The sequence below is a fragment of the Daucus carota genome, chromosome 5, assembly GCF_001625215.2.
Source record: "Daucus carota subsp. sativus chromosome 5, DH1 v3.0, whole genome shotgun sequence".
NCBI classification, from domain to species: Eukaryota; Viridiplantae; Streptophyta; class Magnoliopsida; order Apiales; family Apiaceae; genus Daucus; species Daucus carota.
In genome coordinates, this window is record NC_030385.2 from 46870945 (window position 1) to 46889027 (window position 18083).

The 18083-nt window shown below is 35.9% G+C and overlaps 5 protein-coding genes across 5 annotated transcripts; 1 reads left to right on the forward strand and 4 right to left on the reverse strand.

The window, feature by feature from the left end:
• Positions 1 to 1120: 1120 nt before the first annotated feature.
• LOC108224059 (uncharacterized) lies at positions 1121 to 4239 on the forward strand. Its single transcript, XM_017398608.2, has 5 exons — positions 1121 to 1323; positions 1477 to 1619; positions 1698 to 1827; positions 3161 to 3352; positions 3896 to 4239. The coding sequence occupies exons 1-5, from the start codon at positions 1177 to 1179 to the stop codon at positions 4103 to 4105; spliced, it is 822 nt and encodes a 273-aa protein (XP_017254097.1). The 5' UTR covers positions 1121 to 1176; the 3' UTR covers positions 4106 to 4239.
• A 450-nt stretch (positions 4240 to 4689) lies between these two features.
• Positions 4690 to 5967, reverse strand: LOC108224058 (mitogen-activated protein kinase kinase kinase 18). Its single transcript, XM_064094354.1, has one exon. It carries the CDS (start codon positions 5828 to 5830, stop codon positions 4826 to 4828), a length of 1005 nt encoding a protein of 334 aa, XP_063950424.1. The 5' UTR covers positions 5831 to 5967; the 3' UTR covers positions 4690 to 4825.
• Positions 5968 to 8764: 2797 nt separating this feature from the next.
• On the reverse strand, positions 8765 to 11107 carry LOC108222123 (probable WRKY transcription factor 31). Its single transcript, XM_017396027.2, has 5 exons — positions 10564 to 11107; positions 10361 to 10459; positions 9806 to 10240; positions 9585 to 9698; positions 8765 to 9507 (listed from the first exon to the last, which is right to left on the reverse strand). Exons 1-5 carry the CDS (start codon positions 10876 to 10878, stop codon positions 8845 to 8847), a joined length of 1626 nt encoding a protein of 541 aa, XP_017251516.1. The 5' UTR covers positions 10879 to 11107; the 3' UTR covers positions 8765 to 8844.
• Positions 11108 to 13103: 1996 nt separating this feature from the next.
• On the reverse strand, positions 13104 to 13877 carry LOC108220887 (dirigent protein 2). Its single transcript, XM_017394769.2, has one exon. It carries the CDS (start codon positions 13783 to 13785, stop codon positions 13246 to 13248), a length of 540 nt encoding a protein of 179 aa, XP_017250258.1. The 5' UTR covers positions 13786 to 13877; the 3' UTR covers positions 13104 to 13245.
• An 883-nt stretch (positions 13878 to 14760) lies between these two features.
• LOC108220886 (uncharacterized) lies at positions 14761 to 17989 on the reverse strand. Its single transcript, XM_017394768.2, has 2 exons — positions 17533 to 17989; positions 14761 to 15410 (listed from the first exon to the last, which is right to left on the reverse strand). Exons 1-2 carry the CDS (start codon positions 17807 to 17809, stop codon positions 15028 to 15030), a joined length of 660 nt encoding a protein of 219 aa, XP_017250257.1. The 5' UTR covers positions 17810 to 17989; the 3' UTR covers positions 14761 to 15027.
• Between the last annotated feature and the right edge of the window lie 94 nt (positions 17990 to 18083).

The following is an 18083-nucleotide window of genomic DNA, read 5'->3' on the forward strand; positions in this document are numbered from 1 at the left end:
ATGCAATAACACACAACTTGTCAGAATTAGTTTGCACAAAACAAATTGTGGTCGTCCTCTCTAACAACAACTTCTAGAAGCCAATTTGTATTATTATTGCAGGCCTATTTGATTGTGGACGGAAATGTGTTAAATTGTTCATCGGACTCAAACCCCGGCTCAACACTTCAATTCAAATCAATTTATCATAAATATCCAGGCTTAAATTTTTTTTTTTAATATGTTGAACATGTTTTAACGTTGGAGAGTCATTTCTAACGGTCAAAAAACCCTGATGTAATAATAAGATCAAAATAATTTTATCCTCCTCTTCTCTCTCTCAAAACCCTAGCCTCCGTCAAAGATTTTTGAAGGGGCTTCTATCAGTTTTCACTGGTGGAAAGCCCCGATTCCCTTTTTTTCCCTGTTTTCTTATTTTGAAATCTTATTTCTCATTCAATAAGTTCCCAATTTATTTGGGTTTTGTTAGTCTCTCCTTCTTGTGAGAGTTGGTTTGTTTTGTGTTTGGTGTGTTTTGATGTTTTTCATGACCGAGGTTATAGATCGGCATGATTTTCATGGGTTTGATTCAGATTTGAAGGTTATCATGGGATCACATCTATGGTCGATTGTTCAGAACACTCAGGTGAAAACCAATCAGATGAAAACAAGTGTGTATATTCAAATCATCTTCAAATCGCTCAGTTGCCTCTCCAAGAAGGAAGGATTCAACAGCGATATTTTTCAGCGTCTGTCCAATTTCGATTGTGTTTGTAGATGCCGTATGGCTTTTAATTAATGAATTGATTCCTTTTTATCAAAAAAAAAAAAAAAAACCCTGATGTAAAAGATCGGTGATCACTGCGGATCAGAACCGTTGTTTTATTAATACAATTTTTAAGTTGTACATAATATTTAATAAATTACTTTTACAAAATTTTCTTCTAAAATATAATAACATAAAATAATATTTTTATAAAATTTTTAAAATACATGTCAAAATTATTTATCGTTTAAATAATCAAATATGATATGGGTAAAACAATTTTTAACCTTATTAACATTGAAAACGAAACTAGTCACCAATTTTCAGAAATTTGCCAAAATATTAAACTAATAATTTTTGAGGTTATTTTGTAACTGATTAAAATTCTATTTGCATCAGTGAAGAGTAGAAGTGAGTAGAAAAATATAGAAATGGTAGCTTTGGTTTCCAGACTCTTCTTTGCAACTCCTAAACCTAAAACCCTATTCCCCAATATTTCAGCGCCTTTTGCTTTCGCGACGACTCGATCCATGGCCTCTTCTCCGTTCCAGAAAGTTCAGATTCACCGCGACGACACTGTCAGTTTCATTTCACAATCTATTTACATTTATTCTTGCAATTTAATTACTTAAAATTCTACATAATTATTCGTTTGTTTTTTCTTATAGTTATATGACTGAATGAAACATTATGAGTTTATTAATTAATTGATAAATCAATATGTGTAACAGACATTTGATGCATATGTTGTTGGCAAAGAGAATGCTCCTGGTATAGTTGTGCTTCAAGAATGGTGGGGGGTTGACTTTGAGATTAAGAATCATGCTCTTGCTATTTCTCAGTTTGGTTCCGGTTATCGAGCGCTTGTTCCCGAGTATGTGGTTGTGCTTTAGTGTTGTGTGAATTGAATTTGGTGCTTATTTGTGATTTGATATTGATTTGGGTTTGGCAGTTTGTATCGAGGGAAGGTTGGGTTGGATGTTGCTGAAGCGCAGCATTTGATGGATGGTCTTGATTGGCAAGGTGCTGTGAAGGATATTCAGGCGTCGGTTCAGTGGCTCAAGGCAAATGGTTCGCAGAAGGTGTCTTATCTGTTATTTATGCATGTGCTTTCCTTTATATCTGTTGAACCTTGTGTAGATAGTATAAGAATAGGTCACAGACATTGTAGCTAATATAAGAGTAGGTGATATTGGCTGCGTAAGGGGCACTGGTGTGCCATGTCTGAGGTGTTTTGGTGGTTGATGTGCTTATGGGGATGTTGGCTTAGGTAGCATTGGTGATTTAGGTGCTTGTGGAGGATGAGGTGTTGGTGGCTGCGCTATTGGTGTGGAAAGTGTTGGAGGAGGTGGTTATTGGGGAGCTGATGCAGAATTAGCATAACCATAGACAAGGCAATGCCTACGTGACAAGAGAATCAATTGTGGAACGGCCACAATTCCTTGGGTAGGTTAGGTCACCGTGACATGCTAAAACCCTTTTTCAACGGATTTTGAATATTATAAATTGCTAATTGGATAAGTCTAAGGATTTCCTTGTGTTATACTGATCCCATGGTGTGACAGGTTCTTATCCTTACTTTGAAATCCTTCTCTTTTTTTTGGACCTTGTGCTCCATCAAGTCAACAAAAATTCGTGACACCTTTGATCTACCAATTTTCTTCCTACTGGGCTTTTCAGCCTGACTGTTTTGTAAAAGTTCAACGGAACCCAGTTTCTTTGTAAAAGTTTGTTACGAAATTAAGCCGAGATTAAAAGGCATTTGTAGCAGCAAGATCATCATTGCTTAATCTCAAAATTTTAAAATATATCTTCTTGTGTCGACTCTGTAGCACCAAAGGTTAAGCTTCACACCTTGATGCATTACTTTGTGCTTTGGACGGTATCCTTAAAAATTATATCCACGTGATTTTGTACCATGCAGTTATGAAGAATTGAACATAAAACGTAAACAATTGTATGATGGGTGATAAGATGATGATGGAATTTTTTTTTTTGATGCATCAGACAAAACTGTATGAAGAGTTAGGTATCAAGTTGACAAATTTCCAAAACCCCAACTCTGTATATTATTACTGAGAACACTCTTGCAAATGATTAATATGTACAAGTTGAAGAAGAAGATCTTGTTTCTCCTTAAATTCATGTTTTGGATCTTCAAATATATGGTATGGAACAAGTTGAGATATTTACAAATGGTCTACACAGTTTATGATTCCTAAATGGTTTTTTCAAGTCAAGCATGCACATTGTTATTAATAAGAACACATGTTATTAATGATTCTAGGAAGCAACCTTCATTATTATTAAAGAATATGTTTCACTTGCAAGAAGCTTTATAGTCCATTTACTAATCATACCCTTTTTTTGCTGCTGTGGAAACCAATTTTTCATTTGAGTTCTTTTTTGACACAGGTTGGCGTAACAGGATTCTGTATGGGTGGTGCTCTCACTATTGCAAGTTCTGTTTTGTCACCTGGGGTTGATGCTGCTGTTGCCTTCTATGGAGTTCCTCCACCAGAACTTGCAGACCCTGCCCAAGCCAAGGCTCCTGTGCAGGCTCATTTCGGGGAGCTTGATGGTTTTGTGGGTTTTTCAGATGTCAAGGTAATATTAATACAGTTTAAGATTTTTATATAATGCAACTCTTAAACTCCTTGTATTATTTGCCTATGTCCATTAGTAGTTTTATGCAACCATGTATTAATCATAGATTTGATTATAATATGTGACATGCTGATTGCTGAATAATACCCTGATGCAGCCGAGATGTTTCCTTGTAGAATAATACGCCTCCATCATTTACCTATCCCTGTTGACATCGTCTGCACATTTTGTACTTTCTAAAAATTGGCATATAATGTGAAATTTGAATAGAAAAAAGATACAAGTTGATTATATTCAAAGCAAAACTGTAAAAATTATATCATGCAGAGGACATCATCATTTAGAACTCTGAAAAAGGTGGAGACAAGTAGATTATTACCATGGAAGTACAAAGCTGGCATATCAAGTCATACCATACTCTACTTGATATTGTTGAATAAGTGATGCATTTGTATCCTACAGGCATTTAGTTGGTTATTTATACATCTTTGAGCCTGAAAATGTAGGATTTATGTGTGTGTTTTCTTAATTATTTTTTTCCAGACTGGCAAAGCTTTGGAGGAAAAGCTGAAGGCAGCAGGAGTGCCACATGAGATACACTTGTATCCAGGTGTTGCACATGCGTTCATGAATAGGTCTCCTGATGGTGTGAAGAGGAGGAAGGATATGGGAATGAATGATGATAATGAGGCGGCTGCTGAGCTGGCATGGTCTCGCTTCCAATCATGGATGTCTCGTTACTTATCTTCCTAAACAATAATGTCTTGTATGAGTGGATACTTGATTTCCCTATATCTGTATGCACAGTAAAGTCTCCTGTAATCGTGTGCGTTATGGTATTATGTTACAATAATCTGGTATATTGCATCTGGATTTTGGGAGGTGAATCGGATGTTGTTAATTGGTAACATGTGATTATAAAACTCTGAAAGTTAACTTCGCAGCCCGAAGTTGAGGTGACTTGCCAGTTACCACCACGTAATCTCTGTCAATCTTGTGCGTTGCAACTTTTTAACAGATAAGTGTTGCATATAATATTGCATCTACTGCTGTCTTGTATGTACCTTGCTAACTTGCGTAATGCTTAGTAGTGCAATTATCATTTCTGAGTTTATAGAGACTGTCATCGAGACAATTTGTAATTGGCGTTCCATGGCTCTAGTTGGACATTATATCAGCACCAATGTTGTAGAAATTGTAATTTTGTTGACTAATAATGAAATTAACTCTTTAGACTTATCAAATCCCAGAAGCCAACACAATAGAATCAAAATGTAGAATTGCTCCTTCCTCCGATTCTTATATCGCCGTGATACATTTTCTAGTTCAAGATTCATTACGATGTTTTAGTGTATTAATAATAAATTAAATATACTTTGCTTTGTTGTAGGCGGATTAGAGATTTCTAAAAAATTAGAGATTGATCAATCAATGTTCTGTACACTGTGCAATTACTAAGTACTACCCGTATTACTATCCTCTGATTGTAATCCACGTTTCTTCACATGTCCAGTTCGGCACTCTTGAAGTTGATAACTGTGTGATTCTCTGATCTGGACCGGAACTCAGATACCTTGTCTGGAGATCAAAAACATCAGCCGAAGTCTCGGGTTCCTCTTCAACCGAGTTCCATACCCCTTGATCAAGGATGCTTGTCGGAGAATTAGTATCTGAAAATTGATTCTGGTTCTTGACGTAACTTAAATGTTCAAGAAACGGGTGCCTGAGAAGTTGCTTAACCGTCCACCTCTCTGCCGGATCTCTCTTTAGACACTTGCTAACAAAGTCTTTTGCTTGGCATGACAAATATTCAGGGACATCTGGTGTTTTCCCAGAATAAGCGATTTGATAAAGAATGGACATCGGGTCACTATGATTAGGCCACGGGGAGTTCCCCGTAGCCATTTCAATAATCGTACAGCCAAGTGCCCAGATATCAGCTGCAAACCCCTGCTCTTCCCCTCGGGCCACCTCCGGTGCCATAAACATTGGCGTGCCACCAAATGTCGCTGTCAAGTCACTTTTCTGATCAACCCTCATCGCGCAACCCAAATCAGCAATTTTAGCACCAGCTTCACCTATCAAAATGTTGGTCCCCTTGATGTCACAATGTGCTACGCCGCTTAAATGAAGGTACTCCAGGCCTCTTAAAATTTGTTGCGTGTAACATCTGATCATGGCCTCATCTAATCCTCTGCCCTTCCTCCGAATCACATCGCTAAGCGTGCCAGCCGCAACATATTCCAGCTTCAGATTGTACATAAGCCTGTTATTCTCACTAGTAATATCAGACCCTCTGTAGCTAACAATGTAAGGACTTGACATACTGCACAAAAACTTCTCCTCCCTCTGCAACCACTCCGAATGTGATAACTCCACCGATTTAACTGCAAAAACCTCCCCAGAACCGCAACAACTAGCCATCGAGACGGTGGCAGAGGATCCACGGCCAATAGTCTGACCTCTCCTCCACTCCATTTTTCTGTTTAAGTGTAGTAAAAAGAACTTCTGCTGCTCTTCTTTTTTCTTCAATGTGTTGTTTTATTGGAGTATCTGGTTAGTTGGTATCTTATATATAACAAAATTTCTTGATGATTCCTTTAACGGGAGCCCGAAAACGTGGCGCTACGTGATTGGTGGAGAGTTGGAAATTGAGGGGGAAACCATATGGCATAATGAGAAGTGGACAAGTGGTCACATAAACTTAAATGATTTGTAGATTTAGTTAGGTGTAAGGAGATAGATTTTGTTGATTGGATTAGATTAGACAACTTTAATTAAATGGATATTGTACATAATCGTGGACTCTTTAACTTGGATCCTTAGTTTTGTATCATTGTGAAGGATTGAAGTAGGTGAAATGTTCTTCCATTTGGTTGATATTCCCGAACTCACTCGCTACTGCTAGCAGTGTGTTATCTGAATTTTTTCAGGATCGTTACGAAATTTAGTCTAGCGGATACTTCTCCCGTCTTTTAATAAACGCAAAATTAACGGTTGAATTCGACTAGGCTAGTGGCTTGGGAACAAATGAAGGTATATTCCGAAAGGATAAGATAAAGGTGGTTATCGAAACTGAAACGCACGCATGGTGATTAAACGAGGCCCAACATAATAATTAGAGGAAGGGGAAAGAAAGTGTAAGATTGTGAAGAAATGGTCCAAATCTGCGGTTAAACTATTTCTTTCTTCCTTGCGTTATAATTTTTGGTTGGTCTAATTGGAGTAGCTTTCTTTGCGTTTCATTATGGTTTCGAAACAATCATCTGAAGGCCAATAAGTCAACCAAATGTATGATGTTTCTATTTGGGCGGTAAATAACAAAATAACAATACTAAATTGAAAGAAACTAATCTGAATATACATGCATAATATCTCTTAAAACTTGTATTTTAAAAAGAGTTTAGGGATGTAATGAGTAATAATTATAGGAGCTCAAACTTACATTTAAACAAGGGTTTGTTTAACTAAGCGAGATAAAATAATAACTAAAAATTATAATTGATTTTCACATATAATAAAATATATGATTTCATGGTTTGAACAAAAAACTGCCAAGTGGAATAATTAGGAAAGCATGTTAATGGTAGGGATAGAAGCTAGGTTTGTTAGAGAAGCAAAGTGAGTGTGAGGTGTACCAAAGAAGTTGGAAGTTGTAACCACTAATCTCAATCGAAGCTATTTTAGTCACTTGATACATATTCAATTGTTTACTTGCACACGCACATTAACAACTCTAATCCCACACTAAATCAAATAATTATTCATGATATTACAAGTAGGGCAGAGTTTATTGGTTGTTAATGAAAAGATTAAGTTGAGACATAGCAATGCTTTGAGTTTGAGAGAGGCTGCCTTGTTCTGATGCGTGGCTTGTAAGGTAGCTAAGCATCACTAAGGGATTAACTCACGTGTCGCCATTTTGGCCTAGGCATCTCTATTTTACGTAATCAACTTTCTTCAATCATTTGATTCTTCATTGCTGTTTGTAATATTCCATCGTCGACATTTTTAGGACTGACACTTGCTTATAACAACACACCATCCTCTGCTTCACACGTAATCTACCTCTTTCCAGATACATTGTAGCCGTGCCTCGGCAAAAGTAATCCATGACTTTACCGTTAGCAAAAGAGAACGGAGTTATTCGTGAACAAAACTCGAGCTCGACTCGTTTAAACGAGTCAATTGAATTCGTTTTGTTAAAAGAATCCAATCTCGGAAATGAATATTTATTAGGTTACGGTCCTTACGGAAACAAATCATGAAGATAACGGAAATTGATATTGTAAAGTATTGAAGGGTAACTTAGAGTGAGAGTTGGGGCAATTTCGCAGGGCTTTTGCTTTGGCGTTCCGTTATAGAAAGTTGAGTAGTGTTTGGTAGTGGGGACTAATTAAAGCTAAAACAACCTACTTAACTACTTTGGATTGCCATAATGCCATGTGTTTATTGTTAATAAGACTCTTTCTTATCAATATGTTTACTCTTTTTTTCTTTCGATGAATACTCGTTCTGCATTTGACACCTAATGTTTGGTTGGTCAGAGTATAAGTAGTCCAACAATACAGGTGACTGTACAGGCTTTTACACAAAAGCCCAACTACAGTGTAGCACTGTTCTGCTGGCTATAATTTGCATCGATTCTAAATCGATAATAATACTTTCATGAGTAATATCGTCACACTTATAATCTCAATAATTGATCATGGCTTTTTTTATTTGACCTAACTTTCAACTTCTTGATAGTTGAACTTTACAATTTTTATATGATTCTGATTACCGATCAAGATCTTAGAATTAAATTCATATGCTACGATTTACACAAGATTGTGTAGCTCAATAAAATATATGTTAGCAGCCTAGCAGTTTCCCGGAAGTCGCTAATTAGATAAATTAAGTAAAAGATATCGTTTATTACAATTACAATAAACATCCAAGATCCCACAAGAGTCAACAAGTTTTATGATCTCGGTTGCTTTCGAAAACCTGCAAATTGAATATCACTCGCTTCCTACATTTTACGTTTTTCAACTAGTTACCACTCACCGGTGATTACCCAAGTCAGGTTTGCCGTAAATAAGTAGAGCTGGCCAAACGAGCGGGCTGTGCGAGTCAGGTCGGTTCATAGCCGGGAATCAACCGTGGCAGAATAGGGTTTTAAGATAAAATTTACTAGAAAATACATGAAATTTTCACTACAAAATAAAATTTTACAGCTTGGTACTCCACTGAATCTACCGGTCGTCCAGTGCTTTTTTAGCGCAGAATGTGACATTGAATCCGAATCCCCGTGTAGGAACACACTTATATAGACAAATCGATTAAAATGACATTTCAACAAGCAACTTAAAGTCTAAACATACTTGTCAATTTCTTAATTAGGTAATTAAGAAACCATGGATTGACAAATAATCAGAAGAATATTAACTGCATTTATTAAAGTATTGATTATGTAGATTTATTCAAAACCAATCAAGCATAACTCTCTCTCAGTTCCCAGAGTTGGTTACTCTGATGTTGCCATTGCTATTATTGTTGCTAGTTGTTAAACTCCCATTGTTAGTTGGTGTCTGTGTAACATTCACATTATTAGTAGGGCTTCCAGTAGGATTAGATCCTCCTCCGATAACAGAGGAGATGGCCGCGGCCAGGGCTGCAGTGAAATTTGGATCTGCAGTGAGTGCATTGACAGTGTCAGCCAATGATCCAGCCTGGTGGGGTGGTACTAGATCCTGAGACATTTGAAGGCCTGAGAATCTCGATTGATTATGTAATGCATGGGAGAAAATCTGAGGTAGCAGAGCAGCGGATGAGGCGACGTTCTGTTGAGGATTGTGGAATGGGAGCTGAAATTGGTTTTGTGGCCTTTGACAGTCCAAGGGGTTTGGATTTTGTGTTAAATCTAGGGTGACTGTTGGAAATGGAGCAGAGGCGGAAATGGTGGCCATGTTGTTAGAGCAGGGGAGGAAACTTCTGGCTAGTACATTTGAATTTATGGTACCATCTGCACTTGGCATTGATCCGGAAAGCAGCATCCGAGCTGCTGATGACGTTGAGGATGCCATTGCCATTGCAGCAGGAGGCAAAGGGTGGTTGTGATTGCCTTCATATGTTGTTATCAGAATGCTTCTGTCATCGGCACATCTTTGTACCTAATTAGGACATAATCATCTAGAATTTTAAAGAGATTATCAAAAAATATGTGCGTAGATACGTTATTGCTATGTACCTGCTTTCTAACTGGGCAGCCAGTGGCCATGGTGCATCTATAATATGCTCGTGGACATGGATTTCCTTTAGCTATCTTTTGTCCGTATTTTCTCCATTGACATCCATCTGTTATCTGATTATGAATCAAAAGAATTTGATCTTGAATATACTATAAATGTCACTATAATTCCACTTCAATAGTCTAATATATTAACTGAATTTGTTATAAGCTAAAAGTACCATGGGTGCTTCTGATCGTGCTCTAACAGACACTCTAGCTTTTCTTATAGTGGCCTCAGTGGCCTGATCAACACTATTCGAAGGATTTAGCCTAGAGACCTTGTGACTACCCATCCACGCGTTCTGTGATCCTGGATCTACATCATCTTCCTTAGATGAATGATCCATGTTATTCGCAGGAGACCTTATGTGTTCGCCTCCCTCAGGCAAAGATAAGGAAGGTTCAGCATCTGCCTCAGCACTCCTTTGACCTCCAAGTCCCAGATTGATGAATTCTTCCGGTTCATAATCAGCTGATTTGTGACTCTGCTGTTGCATAACTGTGACTAGATGCATTTGAAGAGTGTTGTAATTATTGGTCACTTGACTCAGCAAGTCCTTCAGTCGATGATTTTCTATGTTGGTACGCTCCAGATCTGCTTGAAGTGCCCCTAGCTACAACATCAAAACCTTATATTCACAAATCATGCATTTATAAAAAAAAACAAAAAAAAAACAAAAAAAAACGTATATGTAAATTAAGTGACTCTCTGATATTATGTACTTAAAAATCACCTCATTTTTCGCTTTTTTATCATCAGAATCGGGAGATAATCCATCATCCACTATCGAATGATCACTACAGGTGTTTGCGGTGACAAGATGCAGACCAGTCTGCACAAAGAATGATCCATCAAGCTAGAACAATAGCACTCTTGTCAAGTTGAAATAACAAAATGATTAGCAAAAAAACGATGTAATTAAATTAGGTATATTACATTAACATTGAAATCTGATAAGTCTCTATGATCATCAGCCTCACTAGCCAAATTATCCGTCACCTTTGACTGATCACGATCATGATCATCTCTTTTACGTGCAAAAAAATCCATCTCATCAGGCCTATCTTGATCATGATCATGCGCGGTGCTGAGCTGGAACTGGAAACTCCCTCGCGGCGGTGACAAGTCCATAGGCCTTGCTTCAGCCTTCCAATGGCTCTCTTGTTGCGTGGGAAAGGAGTTGATAATGTAAGACTGAGGTGATAAGTTGTTGTTATGATGAAGAAAGGTGAGTCCACAGGGCTTGGCCATAGAAAGTATAAAAAGTGAGAATGAGAAACAAAGGGAGACTTGAAACGGTAGTGCAATGGACTCGGCAAAGGAAGTGGAGACTAAGGAGAAGAGAAGACCAAATACGAGGTGAGTGTTTTAGATTTGTTTCAACAGAAATAACTGGGATTTGGCATCTTTATTTATCAACAAACTTGCTTTGCTTTGGTCTGATGATCCTCAGAGTCTTCCTTTAATTTCTACTTGTAGTGGTCTATTTTACACTACATGGTCTTTGCATTATTAACTCAGACGACTGCCTTCCTTGTCAATCTCTTCTGCCATTGACTTTGAAAACCCAACATAACTTTTCCTTTCTCAAAAATGAGACATATATTAATTAATGTCTTATGAATTATATTATATATACATAAAAACTCACTAGAATGTTTCATATTTGTATTTGTAGGACTGAGCAGATAACGATATAGAAATAGTTTTTTTTTACAAAATGTGGATAAAAAATACACTCCTTTCGGGGCTATCAGATTTTTGCTCATGTGCTTTGATGCTTATTTATAGATCATTTCAGAAGTTAAAGTAATGAGATCATTTTGCTTAATTTAAAATATGTATTTATTATTCATACAAAGTTATTTAGTAAAAAATAAATTTTGGTTTCTATGATTAAATAAAGTTTTTATATAATTTATTAAATAAAAAATTCTTAATATAATAATAAAAAATCTTGATGAGAGATTTTTAATATAATACAGAAAGTCTAGTGGAGCCCAGGGATATATGGACTTAAATGCTTGTACGTATATAGTCAAAGGATGAGAGATTTGACTGTTTCCCGAAAAGATTTACCACCTCAAAAAGTCCGATAAATCCTCCTGACAGTCTATAGTTTCCTCATTTTTTATATAGACTGTCAATCATCTTCGAATTTTCTTTTACAGAGTTTGGTTATAAGTATTTGTTTATCTTATATTTGTTTATTTTAAAATATTTAATAAAATTCGAATATATAATTATACTATTTCTCAGATAAAAAGAAGGTAGACATCTAATAATACTATATTATTAATTAAATATTATTAGAAATTAAATTATAAATAATGAATTTCAACTTATATATAGTATGAGTAATGAAGGAAATCATAGGAGTTTCGTACATGTATTCAGGAAAAATAACAATACAAATATATCAGCACCTTATTCGATCGATTTCACTTAAATTTATAAAAGTAAAAGTATTCATCTACAGATCAATTAACTCTCTTGATATGAATTAAACAAATAAAATGTCTATCACCGTGTTCAAAAAAAAAAAAAAATGACTATCACCTGTCTATAGAGTCAAATCGTTTATACAGTTATACTAATGAACGAGAGTATCTGAAAAAAATAAATTTTTAGGGATACATATCATATTTGAGATTTTAAATAGTACTCCCTCCATCCCATTTTAAATCTCCATTTTACCCAAAAAAAGATTCTCAAAATATATGTCATACTCTTTAACCCATATACTCCCTCCGTCCCAATATACATGTCCTTTGTGGAAAAAAAATTTGTCCCAAATTACTTGTCCTTTTCTTCTTTCAATGCAAAATTTAATGACAATTTTTCAAAATTTTGTTTATAATTGTTATTTCCAAGATTTGACTTTCTAAAATTAGTACTTTCTCCATTCCTTTTTAAGTGTCATTTTTTGACTGGGTTTAAATTCCAAATTAAGTGTCACATTTATATTTTCAAGACAATTATTTATGTTCTCAATACAAATGTATATTCCTTTTACCTCAATACCCTTACCTTTGAAACTCTCATTAAAATTTATTCATGGTAGTTTGATGGACAAAATTAGAAAATAAAACTTACATTAATGACAATATAACCAAATAATTGCACATCTTAATAGTTGTGCCGAGTCAAAAAATGACACTTAAAATGGAATGGAGGGAGTATCTATTCTCTCTTTCCAATGCATTAAATGAGGTATTTTGTTGAAATTGTTATCCAACTAACTTTTTCCTTGATATGTGTTTTTTTTAAAAGAGACATGTAAATGGGGACGGAGGGAGTAAAATTTATACTATTTCCAATATAGTATATTACATACAATCAACAACTCCTCATAAATATATTTAGAAATTATAAATGTATAGTGTAATTTGAAGTGAGACAATGTCCAATACACAATAATTAATGAGATGCGTAATTAATATGTATGAAAACTAAGCTGATTGGTTGTGGAAAGATGATGATAAAAACTTTATATTAATTGTTTCTTAATATGTGTGAAAATTGCAAAGTGGACACTTAAAATAGGATAGAGGGAGTATATCATATTTATAATCGGCCGCCCGTCTTGAATATCAAGGGGTACATGACATTTTACTCCTAGTAATGTTGAATAGTAACATTACAGCGAGAGACAACATGGGACTTGCTAACACGAAACGACTCGAAGGTGGCGTATCCCCTAGCAGACCGAAATTGTCCGGTCCCACCGACCACGGCCACCTCTCTGGGGTTCTCATACTGATGATCAGCTCCTTGTATCTGCAACGTACTTCCCTTGTACTCCTTCCCGGTGAAAACAATCGATAGCAATAGTGTTAGACTAGTTCCATCTTGAGCCGATGTCAGAAACATACCTTGACCCCTGCCAATTTCAGCTGTCTTCCTATCGAATCCTTCTGTCATTGCTGCATCAGTAGCAAAGGCAGTTCCATATTTCCCGTATGTCCAGTCTTGTCCGGGGATTCCAGCGATGGCTACTGAAGTGGCCTTGGGACCTGACGGTCGATTCTGGAAAAAAACTGTAAATGAGGTTTCTCTGAGGGTACCTAGTTTGGCATGTGATAATGTCATGAAAATGGCTAACAGAGATAACAATAAGGATAGTCTGGTGCTGCAGATCAGTACTGCTTTCGTCATTGATGGTTCGGTAGTATTTAGTAACCAAGATGAGATGAAGGGAACAGGAGAGGAGAAACAGATGTGAAGGATTGAGTTGTGTGATACTGAGATATAACATGAGAGCTATTTATAAAACTAGAGAGTCGAATTGTCAAAATGATGGGCCATTTATCAAATAAACTAATACAGGTAGGGTATAGAAGTAGAGCATATGAGTCAAGAGATAAGAATGAAAATTGAGTAAATGAAGTTTTGTATGCTAAATTCTTGCTTTACGCCTTAAATCACAGACCTGGAACCGATTTCACAACAGTGAGGGAAAATGATAAAATTAATAAAGAAATACTCGCATAACAGAAGTGGAGTATAGAAAACAGGTGAATCATGATGAACTATTTGCAAAAACTCTCGTCCAGAAACTCACAGGATCACAGGTCGAATTCTCACTATTTCTCAAATACTTTAAACTCTATGTACCAAAAAAATATACTGCAATTAAAGCATGAGTTGGAAATTTGCAGGAGACTGTCATTAAAACAAACACTAGCTAGCTAGTAAAACTCCATACTAAAACACTAATAGAAGGAAGGTGAAGAATATGCTCCTGCAAGATCCAGAATTATTGTCTGGATTGTCACGGATTATGTTGAGCTGCCAACTTTGAATCGTGTGTATATTATAAACAAGAGGTGTGAATGAAGAGAGTTGGTAACTTGGTATATGGTTATCTATTGCTATGGCTGCTATTTATATATGAAAAAACGTGTTTCTAGAGCACCAATCCATATCTTGTTTGTCTATTAGTTTCTGACTTTACTAAAAAAAAATCCTGCACAGCAAAGTGTAATATAATTGAATTTTTGTTCAATAAAAGATGGTCAGAAGTTATGTGAACCTTGCAATCAACAAACGACTCATATCGACAAACTGAATAAGGTCAGAAGTTAAATGAACCTTGCAAACAACAAATGACTCGTATCGAAAAAAACAGAATAAGCACACCAAAAAATTTCTAAAGATTGACAATATAATGCTGATCATGTAATAATACTCAAGTCCATAAACTGGTATATATCACTTGAAAATTGACAAACTAAGAGAAAATTGATGCTTCCTGTACTACATTCTTTTTACTAGAAGACAGATCCTTACTGTAAAACTAGTAATGTATCTTTAATCTGAGTAACATGCACCGCAGACCACAGATTTTAAAATTTTAAAAAGGGAACTTGACTTTTTGTGACCAGGTATTACTTACCCTTACATGTTCTTCTTGTCTTCGGAATGCGATAAACTTTTATCTATAGACTGCAGCTGGTCTCGAAAGTTTTTATTTTCTTCCTGCAAGCGTGAAAGTTCTTGGGTGTATCCTTCGGACTGACTTTTAAGGGCCACGAAATTGCTTTGAGCAGATTTTACCTCATTGTCTTTTGACTCACATTCAGATTCTAGCTCCTTGATCTTTGTCCTCAAATTAGAGACCTCGTCACCCAAGTCTTTTAGTTCCTCCGCGCCACCATTTTTGCTATCCTCGAAACTATGACTCTGTTTCTTTGCCGTTTCCATGGCCTTTCTAAGCAGGCGAAGTTCCCTGATATAATGGTGCAGTTTATCTATCATGAAAGATAAAAACAGCGAGAATCCTGCATAAATGGAAAATTCTAGATTAATAAGGGAAAGCCTCCTACGTCTTTTCCTGGTAAAAATTGCAGATATTTCTCTTGAAATGGTATGTTGTACACTTGTCCTCAAGTTTTGGAATTTGACAAATGAACAATTAATACTATATTGTAAATTAGAAATTCATTCCAACATCATGCTAATTGTAAAATTATTGTTAACAGGACATTGACTGATTATCAGTGCACAGAGGTTACCCGGCAATATTTGAACAGGAAAAATAACACACAAGTTAAGGAATATTTTATTAGCAGTTTAAAACCCCTGAGTTTTCATGTTTAAGCTACAAGAATATCCTAATTAATGCTACATCATCATCAGTCCAGAATTCCCATCTCGAAAATCCATATTTAGCGGTTCAGACAGTATCCAGTCACAGTTGACATAATGGCTGTAAGCAAAATATATCTACATGTTATCCTGATAAGAAGTTTAAAGTCAGTACTAGGTCATTTGCAGATAACGTGGTGTGAGAATATATTTTTTCAAGTCACCCAGAAAAATTAGCTGTAGTAATATGCTCACCTAGCATAGGTGCTTAACATTGCAAAGGATCCAGCTCCTTTAGTAATAAGAGAAATTAGCTGTAGTACTATGCTCAGGTTTTTTTTATGCCCATCAAAAGCTTTTCTTTTCAGAGAACAATACATGAAAGCATTTTAAATTTAAAATTTAGACATGGACAACAACTCTCCATCACAGAGGTTACAAACAGATTGAACAATGTTTAGTATTTAAATATTGCAAGTATACTACTAAAGTAAACTTTTAATCAATGCTCTTGCAGATTAGGAGTCCTCGGCTTTATGAACAAAGGATAAAGGGCCTTGACAGCGAAGAAAGGCATAGCGCCTGAGACGCCAATCCAGGTGTCTGTTGTTGTACTACTATTCTACTACACACACCTGGGAAGCAAGAACTCTTGGGTCACCCAACTAATTCCCGTATCCCCATGCACCCCCATCTCGGATACTAGTATTCTCTAGGATACTCAGATACTCACAAATCTCAACTAATTTTTCCGCACAATCTGTACTACTCCCTCCATTTTTGAATATTTGCCTTCAGATACTCACATACTCAGATATTTAAGAAAGGAGGAAGGTATAAGAATAATTAAACTGACTTCAGTTCTTGTGTTTTAAATGCTTACATCATGCATTTGATTCAATTGGCATATAGTTATTAGCTTCGTTAGTCAATTTTATCTTCATAAGATCAAATATATATTTCTGTATCAACCGACAACCTGAATCCCCACATAATTTTGTTTGTCGGATCAATGTATCCTTGCAATTCTCCTTGCCTCTTAGACACACACAGTTTCTTCCCATATCAAAGTGAGAATTTTAGTTCATCACATTGTAGTCACCTTCGATCATCAAACTACTAGTGCAACAGGTACCAACACATTCACAAAAAATCCATAAAGGTAACGCTCAATCACTTTTTCCCCTTTATAGTTTTGTGTTTATCTCTCATTACTACTTTCTACAAGTCACACTCGAGGAGACTAATTTTAGCATGATAACATGTTCGGCACTTTTCTCAAGTATTCAACAATAAAGCCTGAACATGAGTCTACTTTCTCTTTTACGTTCATATATCCTTAAAATTTGAAACAAAGATTCTAAAGAAACCTTTATACTTATAAGCATCCGATACTACGTAATACATACCATCCCTATTCAAATAGTAGTTTCAACAAAATCATAGGCTAGCATCAAACGATTACTGCTATCCCGGTAATACTTTAAGTAATTTATTCCAACCATTATCTAATGAGCACAAAGTTGGCCCTACAGAATACTTAATCCTAACAAATCACACAATTATGAACATATCAAGTAATTACTCTCCATGTCAAATTCGATAATCAGCAACGAAAACATAAACACATACCAAACTAATTACACATAAAAGAGAGCGCAATGAGATATTCCAACCCGTAAGGGCTTATCTCTTGTCGTCCCACATTCTGAGTTCAATTCTCGATCGCCCCAAAATTTGTCAGAACATATGCTCATTTTGTAAGGCCTATAAGTCTAATCATTCAAAAAATTTAAATATACAAGATTGTGTTACCCATGAGAGAAGCCTGGAGCATGTAGTCAGCCAAGAGTATCTGATCAGTAGTATTATGTGATTCAATCGGACGGCTCTGAATGTCCCGGACAGCATAAACATTGTACATCATGATCACGAACACGGTGGCAGCAACAGATTTGACAACAAGTGGGGCCCGACCACGCTTAGCCCGATCGAAAGCCATGATAAGAAGCTTTCTGAGTGGTGTTTTGAATAGAAGTAACAAAATCGCAGCCATTTCAGACAACATTAAAATGAACAGCAACTGAATCATCTTTCCTTCTCTCTTTTTTTTCTTTGCAGATCTTTTAGGATTTCAAGAGTTTTTTTCTACTTTGTTTTGAAGAAGGATCTTGTGAAATATTATTACACTTTATAAAATCTATTGCAATCTAAATTGTAACTATGAATCTTCCTCTTCTTGGGTTAATTAAAACTCGTCGAAGATCATTCTCTAATCTCCCTTCTCCACCAAATTTATTAGAGTAAATTATATAAATGATGATAAGCAGGTATTATTACCAATTTCTTTTAAAAATCTGAACATT